At 46.2% G+C, this 19,093-nt stretch overlaps 1 protein-coding gene across 1 annotated transcript in view; it reads left to right on the forward strand.

Moving 5' to 3' along the window:
- The window catches only part of crb1 (crumbs cell polarity complex component 1), a 167,253-nt gene that overhangs the window by 79,146 nt on the left and 69,014 nt on the right, over nt 1–19,093 (forward strand). The window contains exon 8 of the mRNA XM_063063861.1: nt 780–945. Coding sequence (XP_062919931.1) covers nt 780–945 — 166 coding nt within the window. The remainder of the gene's footprint in view (nt 1–779; nt 946–19,093) is intronic.

Here is a 19,093-nt window from a genome sequence, read left to right on the forward strand (position 1 = left end):
ACTGCAGTGCTATAAAACTGCGTATTAGTTGCTCACAGTTATCGACGGAGGAATGAACCTCATATATGCTGTCGTGTTCTTTTGAAGAAGATCAGTCTAGACACCTAGCAGATAATAGACTGCCTTCATACAATGTTTTTGACAATCATATCCTTCAAATCTTCATTTTCATTGTAACATTCAAGATGATTGTCGATACTTTCAACTTCTTTGTAGTACCTAACTTGTTGAAGGAATGAAGTTATTACCGGAATCTACTGTATTTTCTTACTCAAAGAATTTCAGAGACTCTTAAATCAATTAAAATGAAGGTAAACTGATTAAAAATATGAAAAAATATATTTACACATATTTTGGCTGACCTGCAAAGTATACTTTGCCTTCAATTCTTTGCCAAAATGCCTGTAAGTGGGAAGTACATGGAGTCAGTATAATTTAGAACAGAAGAACACAATTCAGATTTCATAATTATTACCACTATGTATCTAAATATGAAGATATACAGTGCTAATAGTGATAAAAATTTTGCATGACATACTGTCTAATTAAATCCTAAAAATTATTTAAGCATTAAAAATAAATGAAGGTGCTTATTGGTATCAGAGACTCAGTATGCAGTTCTTACAGGGCAACCTATTAATACAAATACAATTCTTTGAAAGGTAGACATTCCCCAGAGAATAAATATAGCACATTTTTCAGCAGTTAGATTTGGTATCTAGAATTGAATCTGCCAGATATAATTTTTAATTCTGTTTTTTTTTTATTTGTTTACCTAGTTCAGCCCTTGCTTGAATGGTGGAACCTGCTCTTCCATCAAGGATGACTTTGTCTGCAACTGTCCTTCGAATACCTCAGGAAAAACCTGCAACCAAGTCCAGTGGTGCCAGCTCAGTCCTTGTCCGCAGGGTTCAAAATGTCACCTGATCAGAGATGGATCTGATTGTGAGTGGGGAATTTCCCATTTTTCTCAACAGTTGTATTCTTCTAAGCTCAAAGTAAACTTTATTATCAAGGTATGGATATGTCATGAAATACTTCCCTGAGATTCGTTTTTGTAGGCATTCCCAGAAGAACAAAGAAGTTCAATAGAATTAATGAAAATTGGCAAATCGCGTAATTACAAAAAGAAACAAGTAATAATAAAAATAAACAAGTAAATAAATAAAACTATGAATATGAGATGTAGAGTCCTTGAAAGTGAGTTTACACTTTGAGAGAGGTTTGTTAGGAAAGGAGCAATATCACAAGTTCATTACAGTTTTTGCTCTGTAGGGGGAGTCAGCCAGTAAGCTGCTATGGAAGTGCAACTGGCATTGTAGAACAGAAAACGGAAGTGTTGTTAGACATTTTGCCCCATTGGGTAGCATTTTATTTTGTGTCATCAAGTAAACATTAATCTAAAAGTGGGAATCACTACTTTGATCATCATGATAACACTCACAACACGCTGGAAGAACTCAGCAGGTCGGGCAGCATCTGTAGAAACGATCAGTTCACGTTTCAGGCCGGAACCCTTCATCAGGACTGAAAAGGGAAGGGGCAGAGGCCCTATAAAGAAGGTAGGGGGAGGGTGGGAAGGAGAAGGCTGGAAAACACAATGGGTAGTAGAAGGAGGCGGAACCATGAGGGAGGTGATAGGCAGCTGGGGGAGGGGGCAGAGTGAAATGCAACTTCCGGTAATTCCCTCCCTCTCCCTTCCCCTATCCCTATTTCACTCTGCCCCCTCCCCCAGCTGCCTATCACCTCCCTCATGGTTCTGCCTCCTTCTACTACCCACTGTGCTTCCCCCTATTCCTTCTTCACCTTTCCTGCCTATCCCCTCCGTGCTTTCCCTCCCCCACCCCTTTATCTTTCCCCTTACTGGCTTTTCACCTGGAACCTACCAGCCTTCTCCTTCCCACCCTCCTCCCACCTTCTTTATAGGGCCTCTGCTCCTTCCCTCTTCAGTCCTGACGAAGGGTTCCGGCTCGAAACATTGACTGATCATTTCCACGGATGCTGCCCGACCTGCTGAGTTCCTCCAGTGTGTTGTGAGCGTTGCTTTGACCCCAGCATCTGCAGAGTACTTCGTATTTTTGATCATCATGATTGTTCCTACCTAATTGCAGAATAAAGCAGATTACATATTGAACCAAGCTTTCTTCACTGAAAGGTAAAACAGTCCATCTTTGGTGATTTTTGATAAAAAGAACATGGGGATTCCCATGGTGCTTGCTAGTGCCTCAAGGCGGCGTCAACATGCAAAATACAAAGATAATCAGACTCTTTAATGAAATGCCAGGTCACATTGAACTTGAGAGAGGATTTACCACATTTCCAGATTTTAAATACACATATTAAAACAAAAGAAGCTGTAGCAGTTTTTATATTTAGATTTGAAAATGGGCATTAGGACTCACCCTCTAGGTCAGAGGTTCCCAAACTGGGGTCCTCGGCTCCCTTGCTTAGTGGTATTGGTTATGTTTTGTAACTTCAAAACATTAAAATAATTCAAAGAAAGACATGCGAGTCCAAAATGTGAGTCTAACTTCATCTTTTACTTTAAGCGAGGTATGCACATATCAAGTGGTAGCATGATGTATGTAATTCATATATTTATACATATAACCTGTAATTAATTAGTTAAATGAACATGAATGCTTAATCAATCAATATATATACATACAAGATTAGTCAAATATTATTGAAATATTAAATACACAACACTCCTCTCTGCTTAGCTATAAACTCCAACTCAATATAGAAAGCATCTCAACGATATACACTGTATACTATATAATATAATCACTATATACAGATATCCACAGTATAGCAAATTTTAAGGTGTACCCTTTTGAGGTGTAAAGATTTAATTGCTCTGGGGGATTTTTTTTTATTCTTGTGGGATAAAACCTTGCCTGACAAGGGGGATCCCTCTGCTTGACAGGAGAGACTTGTGGCTGTGAACCTATCTCAGGTTCTGGAGCCTCCTTTGTGGTAGTTGTAAGTGTTGTCACTGAGACTGCAGGAAGTGTTTTAAACAGCTGTGGACACCTTTCTTGTCCTTCTCTCAGCTTTTCTCTTTCTTACTCACATTCTTTCTATCTCTTCTCTCCTTTTCAACTTGTCTTTCTTTCTCTTGCCTTGCTTCTTCTTCCTAGGATGTGTATCTTGATCTTGGGAAAGTGCATTTAGTTCACTGGAGTATTCTCTTATTAATCCTTCTATTGATCCCTTTACGATCTGATCTCTTCTCTTGGTTTCTGCATCCACAACATCAACTGACAAATCCTCTCTTTTCTTACCTGCATGGGCTCCTTTCTTTTTGGCCTTCTGTTGATCCAGCTGGACTTTGGTCTTTGCATCTACTTTTACAAGCAGCTTTTTGTCTCCTCCTGGAAGCTCTTGTAATATCATTAATGAACACATAGTAGATTCTGGTTCTTTATACTCAAAAGCCGAATGCTTGTGTAACTCTTGGTTCGACTAGCAGCTTAATCTAGGGGTTGATAGCCCTTGACCTGGCCGAACTTAAGAAATCTCGTTTGGGTGGATGCTGCGATGTGTACCTTGTTACAAAACAGTACCACGAAATAACAAACAGTACACAATATGCGATTAAACGATTGAGCTTTATAATTCTTAATTTGACTATATGGTTAGTGAAGAAACAAAAAAAAGAAAAGGGCCCATTCTCATGAAACAGTCTTATGCGCAATGTTGGAGATCATGGTTCAGTCCGCTGGTTTCCCGTGGACCTCCTCCGAGCATAGCCGGCCCTTGGACCCTCACTCTAAGTCCACTCTGTCTGGTGGTTTACCAACTCTCTCCATTTGGGTCTTCTGTCCTTATCGCTCCCCAACAAAAGACTGTGAAATCCCTTTTCCCAGACCCACAAGAAAGAACAACATCCCTCTCATTGGGTAGCTCCACATTTCAAAGCTCCATTATCTCTAGTCGTAACCCAAACATTGCTGCTACAGAGAAACTATTACCTTTGCAGTGAAACCTCACAGCACATTATACTCTCCATTCCGCCTCCCCCCAACCAAATTTAGTCATGTCTTCATGACGTTGAGATAGTTCGCCAACTCCTCCTGCAAAACACAAAGTCCAATCCAGGAGTAGAAGGCAGTGACATAGCTCCCCAACACGGTAAGAGTCACAATCTGTTCCCCTGGTGTTACGTAGGCCAGCCTATCCAGTAGTCTGCTAATTCACTAAGACCTCCGTACCCCCTCACCTAACTCTTCAGGTTCAGTCAGAACTGGGGATACTTCCGGTCTACCTGGAAAGGCCTCCCCCCACCCATCACTCGTGCCTACCTGCAATTCAGGTCCCTCAGTCCTGTGGCCAAGCCCCACTTCATCCCTTGCAGGGTCCCGCTGCAATCCAGGCTGTCCACAGATAGCTCCACCCCACTTCACCTGACAGCGGGAGAAGGGCTGGAAGTCTCTTCCTCAATCAATGGAGAGTTAACAGGTATCCAGGTCTTCATCCTCTGAATCAGTATCCCCCTCAGGGGTGGGGGCCGGTCTAACCTCGCCTGCTGTGGGCCCTGCAATCGCCCCGCATTTCCGACAGGTCCTCTTACTAGGTGTAGTCTCCAAGTCAGGCTCTGGGTCTACCTGCACCTCTTGACCCAGGGGCAGCAGGTGGTTCCGATAGAGAATCTTGACAGGCCCATTCCCATCCTCTGGTTTCACCTGGAAAACCGGTAGGCTTGGCATTTCACTCTCCACCACATAGGGCTTAGCTGCCCAACAGTCTGCCAACTTATTTTTCCCAGGTAGCCCGAATTCCTTATGAGGACCTGGTCTCTTGACAGGAGTTGAGAGAACCTCAGCTTTTGATCATATCTCCTCCAATTTCGGCATGGATTAGAAGGGCCAAGATGGTCTGTTTCTGTGCTGTAATTGTTATATGGTTATATGGTTATTTCCTTGATTCTGCTTGGCAACCATGATCCTGGCTAATTCATAAGCCCTTTTCAGCTTTCTTCTCATGTTAGACACATACTTCAGATAAGTCTTTGGTGGTAAGTCGCCCTCGTCAGTCCCAAAACAAAGATCAATGGACAACCTCACCTCACGCCCAAACATCAGATAGTATGGCGAGTACCCAGTAGCTTGTAACTGTGGACCAGATGTCCAATATGTTGACTCCACCTGCTCTTCTTGCTGATCTCCAACGTCTTGAGCACGTCTAGCAATTAAACCTCTCGGGCTGGGGAGCACCCTGCGGATGATAGGGCATGGTCCTCGACTTCTCAACTCCAAGCATGCCCGGTCACTCCTGGATGAGTCTGCTCTCGAAATCCCATCCCTAATCACTATATATCCACCTGGGAAGGCCATGATAAATGAAATATTTCTCCCAAAACATTTTGGCCACCATGGACTCCCTCTGGACTTTGGTAGGAAAAGCGTATGCATATCTCGTGTAGTGGTCCGTGATGACTAAGACAATTGCCGCATTGCTGGCATCAGGTTCTATTGACAGGAAATCCATACACATCAGGTCCAGGGGCCCTGCACTCTGCAAGTGGGACAAATGAGCTGCCCACGCAGGCAGTGTCTTCCACCGTGTGCATCGAATGCACGATTTGAAGTATTTTTCGACCTCTGACTTCATTCGGGGCCAGTAAAACCGGTCTCCGAGCAATCCATAGGTCTTTTCCACCCCAAAATGTCCAGAATCATCATGAAGTGACTTCAACTCCATCCTCCGATACTTCTCCTGCAGAACCAGCTGACAACGCCGAGGTCGGTCCGGGCGTGACGTGACCCGATATAAGATCTGGTTCCGCAACTCCATCCGAGGCCATTCTCTCAGTAATGGAGGCACCACTGTGTGTTTCGTCTTCCCTGCCTGAGCTATGTCTCCCTTTTTGACCGCTGACCAAATGATACCGTTGCCTGGGTTGTTTTGCTGAGCAGCTGCCACTTCCCCAGAACTCAATTCCGGCGGCTGATTTGTCTTCAGAGCTGTCATGTTACACTAAACGTGGAGAATGGCATCATCGGAAGCTCCCATCTGCCTTCATGGTGATGGCAAACTGACACAGGGCCTCCACCCCCGGGGCAGGAACGCTGTCTCACTCCTCGTCCCTGACCAGTCCCTCATGCACCCGTCAGTGTCATCAGGTGGTGGCTGGGAACAGACCCAACTGCAAGACACAGACACAAGTACTAGGGACAGGTCTAGGATACAGGGTGAGGGCTAGGACATGGACACGAAAACTGGGAACCTGGAACAGGACTGGACAAGAGAGCTAGGAGCCTGGGCTTGGACTCCAAGCCAGAGACTGGACAAGGACCCAGAACCTGGGTCTTGCCTCTGGCTCGGACCCCAGAACTAGGCAAGTACGTGACTTGGCTGGCAGGCAGGATGAGGCTGGAGTCTTCAGACTTGAGGCAAGGCTGGAGACCAGAGGCTTGAGGCGAGGCTGGAGACCAGAGGCTTGAGGCTTGGGGTCTTGAACCTTGACTTGGGGCGAGGCTCGAGGCTTGGGGGTCTTGAAGCTGGGCTGGGGCGAGGCTTGAGACCAGAGGCTTGGGGTCTTGAAGCTCCTCCTGGGCAGGGTGCAGATCTCCACCCGACGGAGGCAAGGGACGGGAAGGGACAGAAGCAACCATAGGGTAACGGCAAGACAGCCTGGCTTACCCGACAGAGGCAAGGGACAGGAAGGGAGCTAAGTACAGGGTGGCTCCAAGACAAGACTTCAGGTGAGACGAAGTGAGAGTTACCAGCAAGACAAGGCAAGACTTCAGGCAATGCAAGGTGAGACAAGAACTTCAGGCGAGGCGAGAGTTACCGGCAAGACAAGGCAAGGCTTCAGGCAATGCAAGGTGAGACAAGAACTTCAGGCTAGGTGAGAGTTACCGGCAAGACAAGGCAAGGCTTCAGGCGAGGAAACAGAAGGCAGGGACAGGGATACGAGGAGTAAGGACAAGAACAATCCAGCAGCCACACCCTGGTCTCTGGAGGTATTTATGCAGCCAGCCCCAACGAGCATCAGCTGCCTCAATTAGTGCTCAACAGGAACAGAAACAGGGTAGACAGGAAAACCTGGAGCAGGGGTCGATGGACTGGACCATGAACCGGAATGCGGACTTCACGGACTGGACCATGACAGTCAGGACAAAGCATCAGCATCAATGTTCCTGCTTCCCGGCCGGTACTTCAGGCTGAAATCATAGGCAGACAATGCCACCAACCATCGATGGCCTGTGGCATCCAGTTTCGCTGAGATCAGGATATGTTAGGGTGTTGTTGTCCATTCTCACCTCAAACTTGGCCCTGAAGAGCTAGGCACTCAGCTTATCCGCCACCACCCATTTCAATGGAAGAAATTCCAACTTGTGCGTGGGATAGTTTTTCTCGGAGGGCGACAGACTCCGGTTGACAAACACAACAGGTCTCAACCTGATGCCCTGATCCTGATACAGGACACCCCCCAAGCCCTCTTAGCTGGCATCCATGTGCAGTACATACGGTAATCGGGGGTCCGCAAAAGCCAGCACTTGGTGCCTGGATCAGCATCTCCTTCAGCGACTGAAAGACCTCTTCACATCTTGCATCCCAACTCGGTCCAAAGGGCTCCAACGGCTAAAATACTCTCCACCCTCCTGTCCTTTTTATCCCCCTCCCTTTCTTCCCCAATGGAGGTTAACTGCACAGAAGCTGATTCATCGGGTGACTCATTTTTGTGTAGCCTTTCATGAATCTCTGCTAGTAACCACAGAAGCCGAGGAACAAGTGCAGAGTGCTCACAGTCTGGGGTCTTGGCCAAGTGGTCACAACCTCTGTCCTAGCTGGACCTCTAGCTACTCCATCCCGTGAGACCATGTGCCCAACATAGCTAACAGATATTTGGCAGAACTGGCACTTGTCCAGGGAAAATTTTAACCTTTCAGCTTTCAGGTGGTCCAGCACCTTCAGCAGCCTCACTTCACGTTCTTCCAAGGTGGATCCAAACACTAGGAGGTCATCTGGATACACCAATACCTCAAGCAAGTTCATATCCCCCACCATCTTCTCCGAGACCCGCTGGAAGGTTGCAGGAGCTCCCGAGATGCCCTGGGGCATCCTTTCAAACTGGAAAAATCCCAGAGGGCATATAAATGCCATTTTCTCTTTGTTGGCCTCACTCATGGGGATCTGGTAATATCCACTCCTCATCCAGCACACTGAACCACTTCGCACCACTCATACAGGCCAGCTCATCTTCGATCCTCAGGACAGTATACTGGTCAGGGACGGTGCGCCTGTTCAGAGTCCTATAGTACACACACACACACACACACACACACACACACACACACACACACACATCTCTACCTTCCCATTCTTCTTTCAGGCCACTACCATTGGGAACACATAGGGGCTTCGGGATTCGGTGATGATCCCAGCTTCCTTCAACTTACACAAGTTTTGCCAAGCGTCTTCCACCTCTACAGGGACCAGTCTCTGTGACCGCTCTCTAAATGGGGTGTCCTCGGTCACCCGGATAGTGTGACAAGTGCTCATGGAACAACCCACATCAAACTCTTCAGTGGAAAAGACACCTTCCAGCTTCAACATCTTCTCTACCAGCCTCCTCTTCCAAACCACAGGAACCAGGGAGTCCCCGAAGTTGAATGACTCAGCGGTCAACTTTCCCCCTTTTTCCAATAGTTTCTCCCCAGTTTGCCTCACAGGGACACTAGACATTACCGTCACTGGGAACAGATGCACCAGGGGCATCCCCCGCTTGAAGGTGACCTCCCTCTTCGTAGTGTTCCTGATAATCACTGCCATCCTGTGTTCCTGTACAACCGAGGGCAATTCTGCAATTCTGGCCTCACCAGTACCCCAGCAGGAAATCCCGACTCCCCCTCGTGGTCGTCCAGAGCATGCACTAAGAGGGCTTTGCCCTCAGGCACTCTGGAAATTTGGGGGTCCCCATCACTCTCGCTATTTCCCCGGGGCGTACCACCATCGGCTTTGTCTGGGTGAACCACACAGTCCTTCGTCTAAATTCAGTATCTGGCCTGATGCAGCCACACACTTCCTCAAAAGCCGCTCAAAACACTGGGTGCACGGACAATGTTCCCAGAAAGCTCTCGCCGGCCTTCTCCCTGCAGGCCCCCATAAGCCTCCTCACAAGAGGGGTGTTGGTTCCACCAGAATTGAAACACTGCCCATCTCAACAGGGTCCGGACAAACCAGCACCAACTGTATCAAGAACCTCAGACACTCCCACACCGGCCTCCGAGAACTCCAGTTTCACTGACAAATAACCGTCCGATCGATAATCACCAGCACTGAGACCCCAAATCTCCAGTGCATTGAATGGTGTCAATGGTAAATGCTTCAGATACCGGTTGTAAAACGAACAGTACAACAACATGACCTGCGACCCAGTGTTGAGTATGGCTTTAGCATAAGTACTCTCTATCCGTAGCGACACACTGGAGCATGGTCCCACTAAACCTTCAGGAATTGGGCCTTTCGCTTTCAGGGATTCCTTTGTACATTGCTGGGAACATGTTCCCCCAGTGACACCAGGCCGTTCCCTCATTGGGTCTCCTCTAAGTTTTCCCAACAACTCTCCCTGCTTAGGTACCCGGGGGCTCACTCTCCTTCTAGTGTGACACCTGCCAACAGCCCCTCCACATTGTTCGTCCCCTTGAGGAATCTGTTCCCCCATCAGCTCCATCAAATGGGGGTGTCACACCTGCTGATAACAGCTGACATATCTCCGTTCTCAGCTCTGGACAATCTCCTCTACCACTCCCCGGGGTAGGCTATCTGTGGTTACTTCAGGGGACTGCTATGGAGGACTGTACCCTGCTTTTGGAGCTCCTAGCTACGTGATCCATTCTTAACTGATCCACTTTAGCTGCCTGAATGACCCCTCTGCGCTACAAGCAATTTAGCTGCCTCTCTAGCTGAAAAATGTAAGCAGAAAGCATCTCCCCTTCTCCTGACGCATGTTCTGAAACCCCACCATAAGCTCCAGTGGGCTTCCTATTGGGCAAAAAGCATTGTCCAGTGCTTGCATGTAATTGACAGCTGTTGCTACGGATACCGCAACCTGACAGCTCTCACAACGTCAGCAGCCCACCCACTCAAACTCTCAACCAATCGCTGTCGCTTTACGCCATTAGAGCATTGCCACTCATCTAACAACTGAGAGGTCCGCTCCGCCCAAGTCTCATGCTCCTCCTCCCCTCTAGAGGTGGGTGTTATTCCAGAGAATAGGCAGAGCCTGCCATAGCTGGGACTTCGAACCTGGGCATTTTCCCATTTATTCGCCAGAGAGGTAAGAGCGAATACTAACTCAGAATTCTCACTCTTCACTGGGGGACGTGGACTAATTAGATATTCTAAATCCGACCACTCCTTCCCCTCACTCCTCAGAAAATATAAAACCCTGTCATTGAAATCTCCACCCCCTCCCAGCTACATCTACGTCAAAGCTGGTCTGCATTAAAATGAGAGCTGCGCCCGCCACTTCATTAAACTTCCACCCCGCAATTGCAACTTTAATAGTACTTAACAGGCAAATTAACAATTCATTCCACTGGTTCAATGCTCAGGGTGATCACACAGCATCCAATGAAATCAATCCCGGACAAGCCCCCTCAATTGTAACTCTTGGTTCGGCTAGCGGCTTAATCTAGGGGAAGACAGCCCTTGGCCCGGCCAAACTTAAGAAATCTTGTTTGGGTGGATGCTGCGATGTGTACCCTGTTACAAATCAGTACCCCGAAATAACAAACAGTACACGATATTCGATTAAATGATTGAATTTATATAATTCTTAACTTGACTAGTAAGGAAATAAAAAAAAAGAAAAGGGCCCATTCTCATGAAACAGTTTTATGCGCAATGTTGGAGCTCACGGTTCAGCCCGTTGGTTTCCCCTCGACCTCCTCCAAGCGTAGCTGACCCTCGGACCCTCGCTCCAAGTCCTCTCCGTCCGGTGGTCTACCAACGCTCTCTCTTTGCGTCTCCTCTCCTCATCTCTCCCCAGCAAAAGACTGAAATCCCTTCTCCCAGACCCACAAGAAACAGCAACATCCCTCTTATTGGATAGCCCTACATTCCAAAGCCCTGTTATCCCTAGACATAACCCAAACATTGCTGCTACAGGGAAACCATTACCTTAGCAGTGAAACCTCACAGCACATTACACTTGCAAATTTCTTCAAACTCCTTGAACTCTCTTCCAGCTTAAAACCAAGCCACATTTCGCAAGTAACTGCCTGGTGAATACATCAGTTTTCTCAGATATGTTGCCTGCCAAAATTATTGCAGTCAGGCCACTGCTTTCATCACTTCCACATTTCTACTGAGAAGTATGGTCCTTCCTTGATCCAATATGCTTTCCAACCAGAGGCACCACGGTTGGCACCAACTCTTGCTTACCCTCTGTTGGGCAATGGTTCATGGTGTACAGCATGGAGACAGTTTTGCATCATCCAACACCTTTCCTAATTCATTTTTAGTTGACTTCACTGTAGGGAGTGTGACATGTAACTGGTGGATGGATCTCCAGTTAAGTTGTAGCTGTCTCAGCCAATCATGTCCCCACAATGCTTGTCCTCCCATTTTTACCACATACAGGCTCAGTGTGGCATGTTGGTTGTCGTATTTCACTGACACGAATGCTGTTCCCACAGGAGTTATCTTTTCTCCAGTATAACTTCTTTGTTCAAAGGTATCTTGTGGAATGACTGTAACAGCTGACCAAGTATCCAATTCAATTTTAATTAAATTGCTGTTCACTTCTAGTGTAAGCCATATTGCTTGTCTATTTTTAAATTTCACATTATAAATCTCAAGGCTAGTCGGTCCTATGTCACTCTCATCATTATCAGATGTTTCATCAACAGCATGCAGATTAGTGCTCCTTTTGAAACTGTAACTCGACATTTTAGCTTTTTCTCTTCCCTGAGCAGTCTATTTATTTTTGTCTGCCCGGCACGCTCTTTGTATGTGTCCTATTTTGTTTAATTTCTTGCTAGTTTCATCGTTCGATCTCTGATGATCTATTCTGGTCCCAACATATTGATGCAGCTATAAAGAGTTTGAAGAGATTTGTCATCTGAAAAACTCTAAAATTCCTACAGATGTATCGTGAAGAGGATTCTGACAGGCAGCATCACTCTCTGTTATGGTGGGGGGGTGACTGCACAGGACCGAATTAAGCTACAGAAAACTCTAAAATTACTCAGCTCCATCTTGAGCACTAGCCTCCATAGTATGGAAGACATCGTCAAGGAGTGGTTCCTCAGAAAGTCGACGACCATCATTAAGGACCCCCATCACCCAGGACATGCCCTCTTCTCATTGTTACCATCCGGAAGGAGGTACAGAAGCCTGAAGGCACACACTCAGCGATTCAGGAACAGCTTCTTCCCCTCTGCCATCTGATTCCTGAATGGACATTGAACCTATGAACACCACCTCACTTTTTAAAATATATATTATTTCTGTTTTTGCACTATTTCTAATCTATTTAATATACAGAGTGTTAAAAATACACTTGGACTAAGATGTTAACTGTCCTGTGCTATCACCAGTGGGATCATCAGTTGATTTGCCACCTGTCTTCAGGAGTTTCGGCCCGCTTATGATCAAGACTCCCTCGAGGTGGTGGGCCAGCAGTGCTAAAGCACCACCTCCCACTGGTGAGCTTAAAAACTTGGCATCTGCCTCTGTCAGTCACTTCCATCCAACAGAAAGTCTGCTCTTTAGGTGTCTATGCAACTACTGAAGGGTTTGCAAAAGATATACACACTGTCTGACTATCTGCCCCTCTGGACATACTTGGTCCATACCCATGCTGGTCCTTTCTCTGCTGCCTCAGCTACAGCCCTGCTGGTTGACTTGATCTCTCTTCTAGTGAAGCCAAGGTCATGCAGCCACTTCTGGAGAGTGAATACAATAAACCCACGGCAGCCTGCTTCGAATGGATAACATGAGACCTTCCACCCTCTGTCTCTGCACTCTGATCTTAATTCTGCATACTTGGTTAACTTGCGCTCACGGGCTTCATCGATGTTGTCTTCCCAGGAGACTGTGAGTTCACCAATAACCACTTCTCTACTGGTGTCAGACCATACGATTATATCTGGACGCAATGTGGTGAAAGCTATTTGCTTCGGGAAACTGCCTTTCCCATCCAGGTCGGCCTTGACACACCAATCATTGGCTAAACAAAGTATGCTTGATCGTGATCCTGTGCTGTACACCCTTGACTTGGAGCCTTCTTTCACAAATGATATGCAATGTTCTGTGCAACATGGGGCATGAGATAAGTTGTGCTGCAGTACTCTCTGCTCAGCCGCTTCTGTTACAACTTTGAGAACATTGTTATGTCTCCAAGTGTACATGCCGCTGGAAAGATTGACTCTGCATGCACTCAAGATATGTTGAAGTGTTCCCTTCTCGCCACAAGCAGCACACCTGTCTGTCTTATCTTCATACCAGGTGCTGAGGTTGGTAGGTGTTGGGAGCAGGTCGTACACTGCTCTGCATAGAAAAGAGATGCGGAGTGGTTCCATCTGCCACAGAACATTCCAAGATAGATGTCATTGTTCAACACTTTCCCACCAGGTCCAAGCCCCTTGTTTGGCCAGGCCAGCTGTTTTAGTTAACCTCTTCTCCTCTTCTACCTCTCGTATTTCTTGTGTTACAAGCTCACGGCGCTCCTTACCTGTAGAAGATGACCACCACTTGTGGGTTGTCCACCCAAGTCCCTGGCGGCCTCACTGGATAGCCCCAACTGTCTCCTTGTGGTTCAATCTAGACTCTGCCTCATCAACTGCTACATGGGCTGACCACTTCCTGCCTGATCTCACATCCGGCTGGGTGTTCTTGATGACAGGGTCTTTTGAGTCTTGAAGCATCAAGAATGATTTTACCTTGGCTACCTTGACCTCCTCAACAAGGGATTGCACTGGGATGGTAAGCTTTGTCTGGCTACTGTGGATTGCAACATTGGTGAGGCTGCTTGGTACTCCAAGCCACTTCTTCACATACTTGTTGATCTTCCATTCCATTGCCTTAACATGGGACATTGCCACTTTATAGACAGTTCGTGGCCACATTATCCATGGCATCAGTCCGTATTGCAAGCACCACAACTTCAACTTGCCAGGCAAGCCACACTTGTCAACAGACATCAGACCTCTGCTGATCTGTTCTCCTGTCTCTTGAACCCTCTTGGTGTCTCTCAGCTCCTCTGTGTACCATCGCCCGAGGCTCTTAACTGGTTGGTCCTGAATAGATGGAATCTCCTCTCCACAAAGGATGAAATGAAAGTCAACCAGCTTTCCTCTCCTAAGAACAAGGCTCCTTGACTTCTTGGTCTTGAACTTCATTCTTCCCCAATCCATTAGCTCCTCGAGTCTAGATACTATAGTACATTTTCCACTGCCTCCGTGCTGCGACCCAAAAGGGTGAGATCGTCCATGAACACTTGTATTGGTGGTAACTCCCCTCCGCCATCAAGTGCGACACCTGGTCCCACTGATTCTGCAGCCCTCACAATGACCTACGTGGCTAACACAAAAAGGATGGGTGAAATCGCACATCCCATTGGGATTCCAACATAAAAGCTCTGCCACCTAGTTGTAAACTGCTGAGTGGAAAACCTCATCCAGAAATCATTGTAGTAATACATAACAAAGTTCCTCACCTTAGCAGGAATCCATAGGAATTCCATCGCAAACTCAATCAGGACATGGGGAACAGAACCATACGCATTTGCCAGATCAAGCCAAACTACAGCCAGATTTCTTCTCAACCTTTTTGACTCCTGGATGGTATGCCATATCATACTAGAATGTTCAAGGCATCCTGGGAAGCCTGGTATTCCTGCCTTCTGCACAGATGTATTTACTAATCCATTCTCTATCACAAATAAAGATATTCTTTCTGCCAGAATGCCAAACATAATCTTCCCCTCTACATTCAGGATTAAAATTGGTCGGAACTGATTCAATGTAGAAGAATTCTCTTCCTTCGAGATGTATACTCCTTCAGCCTCACTCCATGACAAAGGAACAACACCTTGTCTCCACACCACTTTTAGCAATTTCCACAAGTATTTCCTCAGCTCTTCACACTTCTTGAACACCTTATGCGGCACTCCATTTGGTCCTGGCACTGAGCCTGACCTTGCCTTTCTGATTAACCGTTCGACTTCTGTCAATTTGGGTTCTGACAGATCGAACTTCACTCCTGGCTTGGTAGGCTTCACAGGCCCTGAAATATCAAGCAAAGGAGCCTCCCGCTGTTCGTTAGAGTAAGTGCTTGCCAGGTGATCCTCAAGTTCTTGTTGAGAGATGTTAATCTGCCCGCTCTTACTTTGTTCAAACTGTTTCTCTGTGAACTCATGAGGGTTCTTAAAGAACGACTTTCTTGCCTTCTCTCTCTTCTTTCTCTTTATGTTGTGACTCTGCATGATGGAGTGATGCTAACTTTATTTGAAAATGCTCTCGGAGATCAGCAAGCCCTGGCTTGTCACCCTCACTTGCGACCTTCCACCTCTGTCTCAATGATCTAAGCTGTCTCCTCAACCTAACAATCTCCTTCTGGCGCCTGCTTGGTTGCTGTGTAGGCTTTGCTTTCTTCAATTCAACCAAACCAAACCTGTACTTTCCAACATCGTAAGTCATATCGCCCATCACTTCCAACTTTCTCTTTGATGTTCTCCTGAGAGTGTTCTCCAACATCATACTGATATCCTCATAAAAAACATGCCAAGCCTTCTCATCTGCCATTGTTGGCCACTTGACCTTCCTCTTCTTCTCTACCTCCTCACCACCACCATCATGCGAAGGATCTACCTGGGTGCTGTGGTCTGAAACCTGACCTGGGTTATCTTTCTTCTGACCTGGAATATGATGACTCTCTCCAGAGCGAATCGCTGTGGCTTGTGAATCAGTGGTTGAAAAGACCACATCATCTGTGCTTGGTGAAGTAACCTCATCTTCATCCACTGGGATGGAATAGCACCTCAACTTTGCTTGGTGGACTCGTACACCTTTAATGCTGGAAAACGCTCTCCCACACCAACACACTGGACACTCAGAGCCTCTTATTCTAGCTCTTGGTTGTAGTCGTTCCCTGTAATTAACTGTATCCATATATACATGTACTGTAATTGAACCATTTATTTATTTCATTTCTTCCTTTATTATCAGGTATTGCATTTTCCTGCTGCCGCTAAATTAACAAATTTCATGACACATGCCAGTGATAATAAACCTGATTCCGATTCAATCTCCATTGGTCTGGTGTATATGAGCCCCTGCCACAATGGCAACACAATTTGCTCGGCCCAGCCAGTTTCTGTTTAGACATTGCAATTTTGTTCACGGTCACTTTCATTCCTAACTGCCACTCAATTGTGCCTCTGTCTGTGGTTTTCATTAATACAGCTATTTCAACTGCTCCTTTAAATGTAAGTTGTGTTTCAGTTAGGAGATGTTTTTGAATGCTTTCTTGTCAAATTCCACAAACTAAACAATATCTCAGTACATCATTAAGCCCATTGCTGAACTGACAATGGCTCAATTTCTTCAATTCAGCCACGTATGGTGAAATGGACTCCCCCTCTTTTTGATTCCATTTATGAAACCTAAATTTATGAAACCTAAATTCTGCATCACTTTGACAATATCAGCAAAGCTCATTTTGGATGGTTTGGTTGGAGAAGTTAAACTTTGGAGCATGCTGTATGCCTTTAAATCTAGTGCAATCAGCAAAGTTGGCTTTTGGCTATTTCATTTGATTAAAAATACTGTTTCATTAGCTCAGTATACATGAGCCAGTTATTTCTTGTGGAATCAAATGCACTAATCTCCCTGATGTAGCCAGCCATTTCTGCTTTTTTTTAATCAAATCAAATCAAATCAAGTTTAATTATCATTCATGGATACAGCTGAACAAGACAGCGCTGCTCTGGGTCCCAGGTGCATAACATACATTCAAAATTGTGAGAGAGAAAAAAAAACACACACACACATTTTATGCAAGAAAACACATGTATAATCCAAGTCACCGAGTGACATGCAAACTAATGGTACAGCTCCTGGCACTGGAAGGCAGCACTGACAGGAGAGGCCAGCTCCTAACTGAGCACAGACTCCAAGCTATACCGCCTCCAGTGTCATCTCATCAGGTCTGCAGCAACTGGCAAGCCCGTTTGAGACCTTGTCCTTGCTACAACCAAGGCCATGCTGCTGCCTCATTGCCTGTATCACCACCAAGCAAGGGAAACAGGCCTGTGGCATCTCAGATTATTAATGTCTAATCGCAAGAGAAATGTCCAAGACAATCACTCACGGTTACACTGCACGATACTTTCGCGTACCAGCTCTGATATCTTTAAGTAACAGGCAGCATCCAGGTCAGCTCCTCCGAACCATCTTTGGCCTGCCTGCTGGCTTTTCCTTCTCCCGGCCCACCCAGCAGCTTCTTCTTCTCCCGGGCAACTTGCTGGCTTCTCCTTCTCTCATCTGACCATTGGCTTCTATTTCACCCAGCCGAGTGCTGGCTTCTCCTTCTCCGAATTGTCCACCAGCTTCTCCTTCTCCCAGCTGAGTGCCAGCTTCTCCTTCTCTGACTAATCCGCTGGCTCCTTCAACACCCTGGCCGGCAGCTCAGAACAACGAACAGATCACTGATGTGGTAGGTCAGCTGTATCCATTGTTTTTGGAGTACAATATAGTCTTAGGACCATAAAAAACATATTTTTAAAAGAGAAGTGCACCTTTGGTTGGCCTTCAAGAGGCTGCAGCTTTCGATTGTGCTGCCATCTTACCAGACAGGGAACTGGCAAGATTTATGATTATTATCACCCAGTACTTACTCTTTATGAACCCGTGAATTCTTCTGTTTTCTGACTTAAAAAAAAACTTGATTGTGCCTTCCCTTCCGAAAAATATTTGCTGTGCTACTTTGTTTTTTACTCAACTGTCTCTGCATATGCTCACTGTGCTTTTCTCAGTTTGAACATCTCTCTGCGCTTCTACAGGTCAGTGGTCGTCTTGGGTTTGCTTTAAAAATACCTCGTCACCAATGATATGTTTTGTAACTTTGAAACATTAAACTAATTCAGAGGACGACACGGGAGTCCAAAATGTGAGCCTACCCTTGTCTTTTATTTTAAGTGAGGCGCGTGCATATCTTGTACAGATTTCCCCCGCCATCCGAAGGTAGAGCGTTCCTATGAAACAGTTCGTAAGCCAGAATTTTGTAAAGCGAAGAAGCAATTACCATTTATTTATATGGGAAAATTTTGTGAGCATTCGCAGACCCAAAAATAACGTACCAAGTCATGTGAAATAACACTAAAAACCTAAAATAACAGTAACATATAGTAAAAGCAGGAATGATATGATAAATACACAGCCTATATAAAGTAGAAATACTTTTCCACGATCATTACTGAACTGTTTGCCGTACCGAAAATCTCACGCAAGTGCCGTCGGCAGAAAATCTGACGTAAGCGCCGTTGGCAAAAACATGGTGCAAGCACTCTCCAGTAACCTTTAAGCTATGAAGCTGCCAAATCATACCAAATAACACGTAAAAATACACAGCCAATATAAAGTAGAAATAATGTATGTACAGTGTAGTATCACTTACGGGAATTGCGGCAGCGCCGAGCACACTGATGATGTGTTAGGCTGAGTTGTCGCAGGTTGGAGTGGTGCAGTGGCCCCACCCTCCAGGCTGTCGACCAATACATTGCCGCGAAGCACACAGGGGTCCAGCGGTGGCCGGGAGGCACACAGCACATCTTTAAGAAAAAAGCCGAAATAAACAAGCTAATTAATTAGGTGCTGCCCGGCATGTAATTGTCGGCCCAGATCAGTGCCAATTGCCGATTGCGTCGTCTCTGATCTGGGCCGACAATTACGTGTTAGGCAGCACCTAATTAATTAGCATGTTTATTTCAGCTTTTCTCTTAAAGGTGTGCTGTGTGCCTCCCAGCTACCGCGCATTCTCTGCGAATCAGTATCTGTCCGTGGCCTGGGTGTTGGGGTGGTGGGACACTGGGGTGTTATCTCGTCGTCTGCTTCCATTAGGGCAGGCAGCTCAT

This window comes from Mobula hypostoma, chromosome 12, assembly GCF_963921235.1.
Source record: "Mobula hypostoma chromosome 12, sMobHyp1.1, whole genome shotgun sequence".
NCBI classification, from domain to species: Eukaryota; Metazoa; Chordata; class Chondrichthyes; order Myliobatiformes; family Myliobatidae; genus Mobula; species Mobula hypostoma.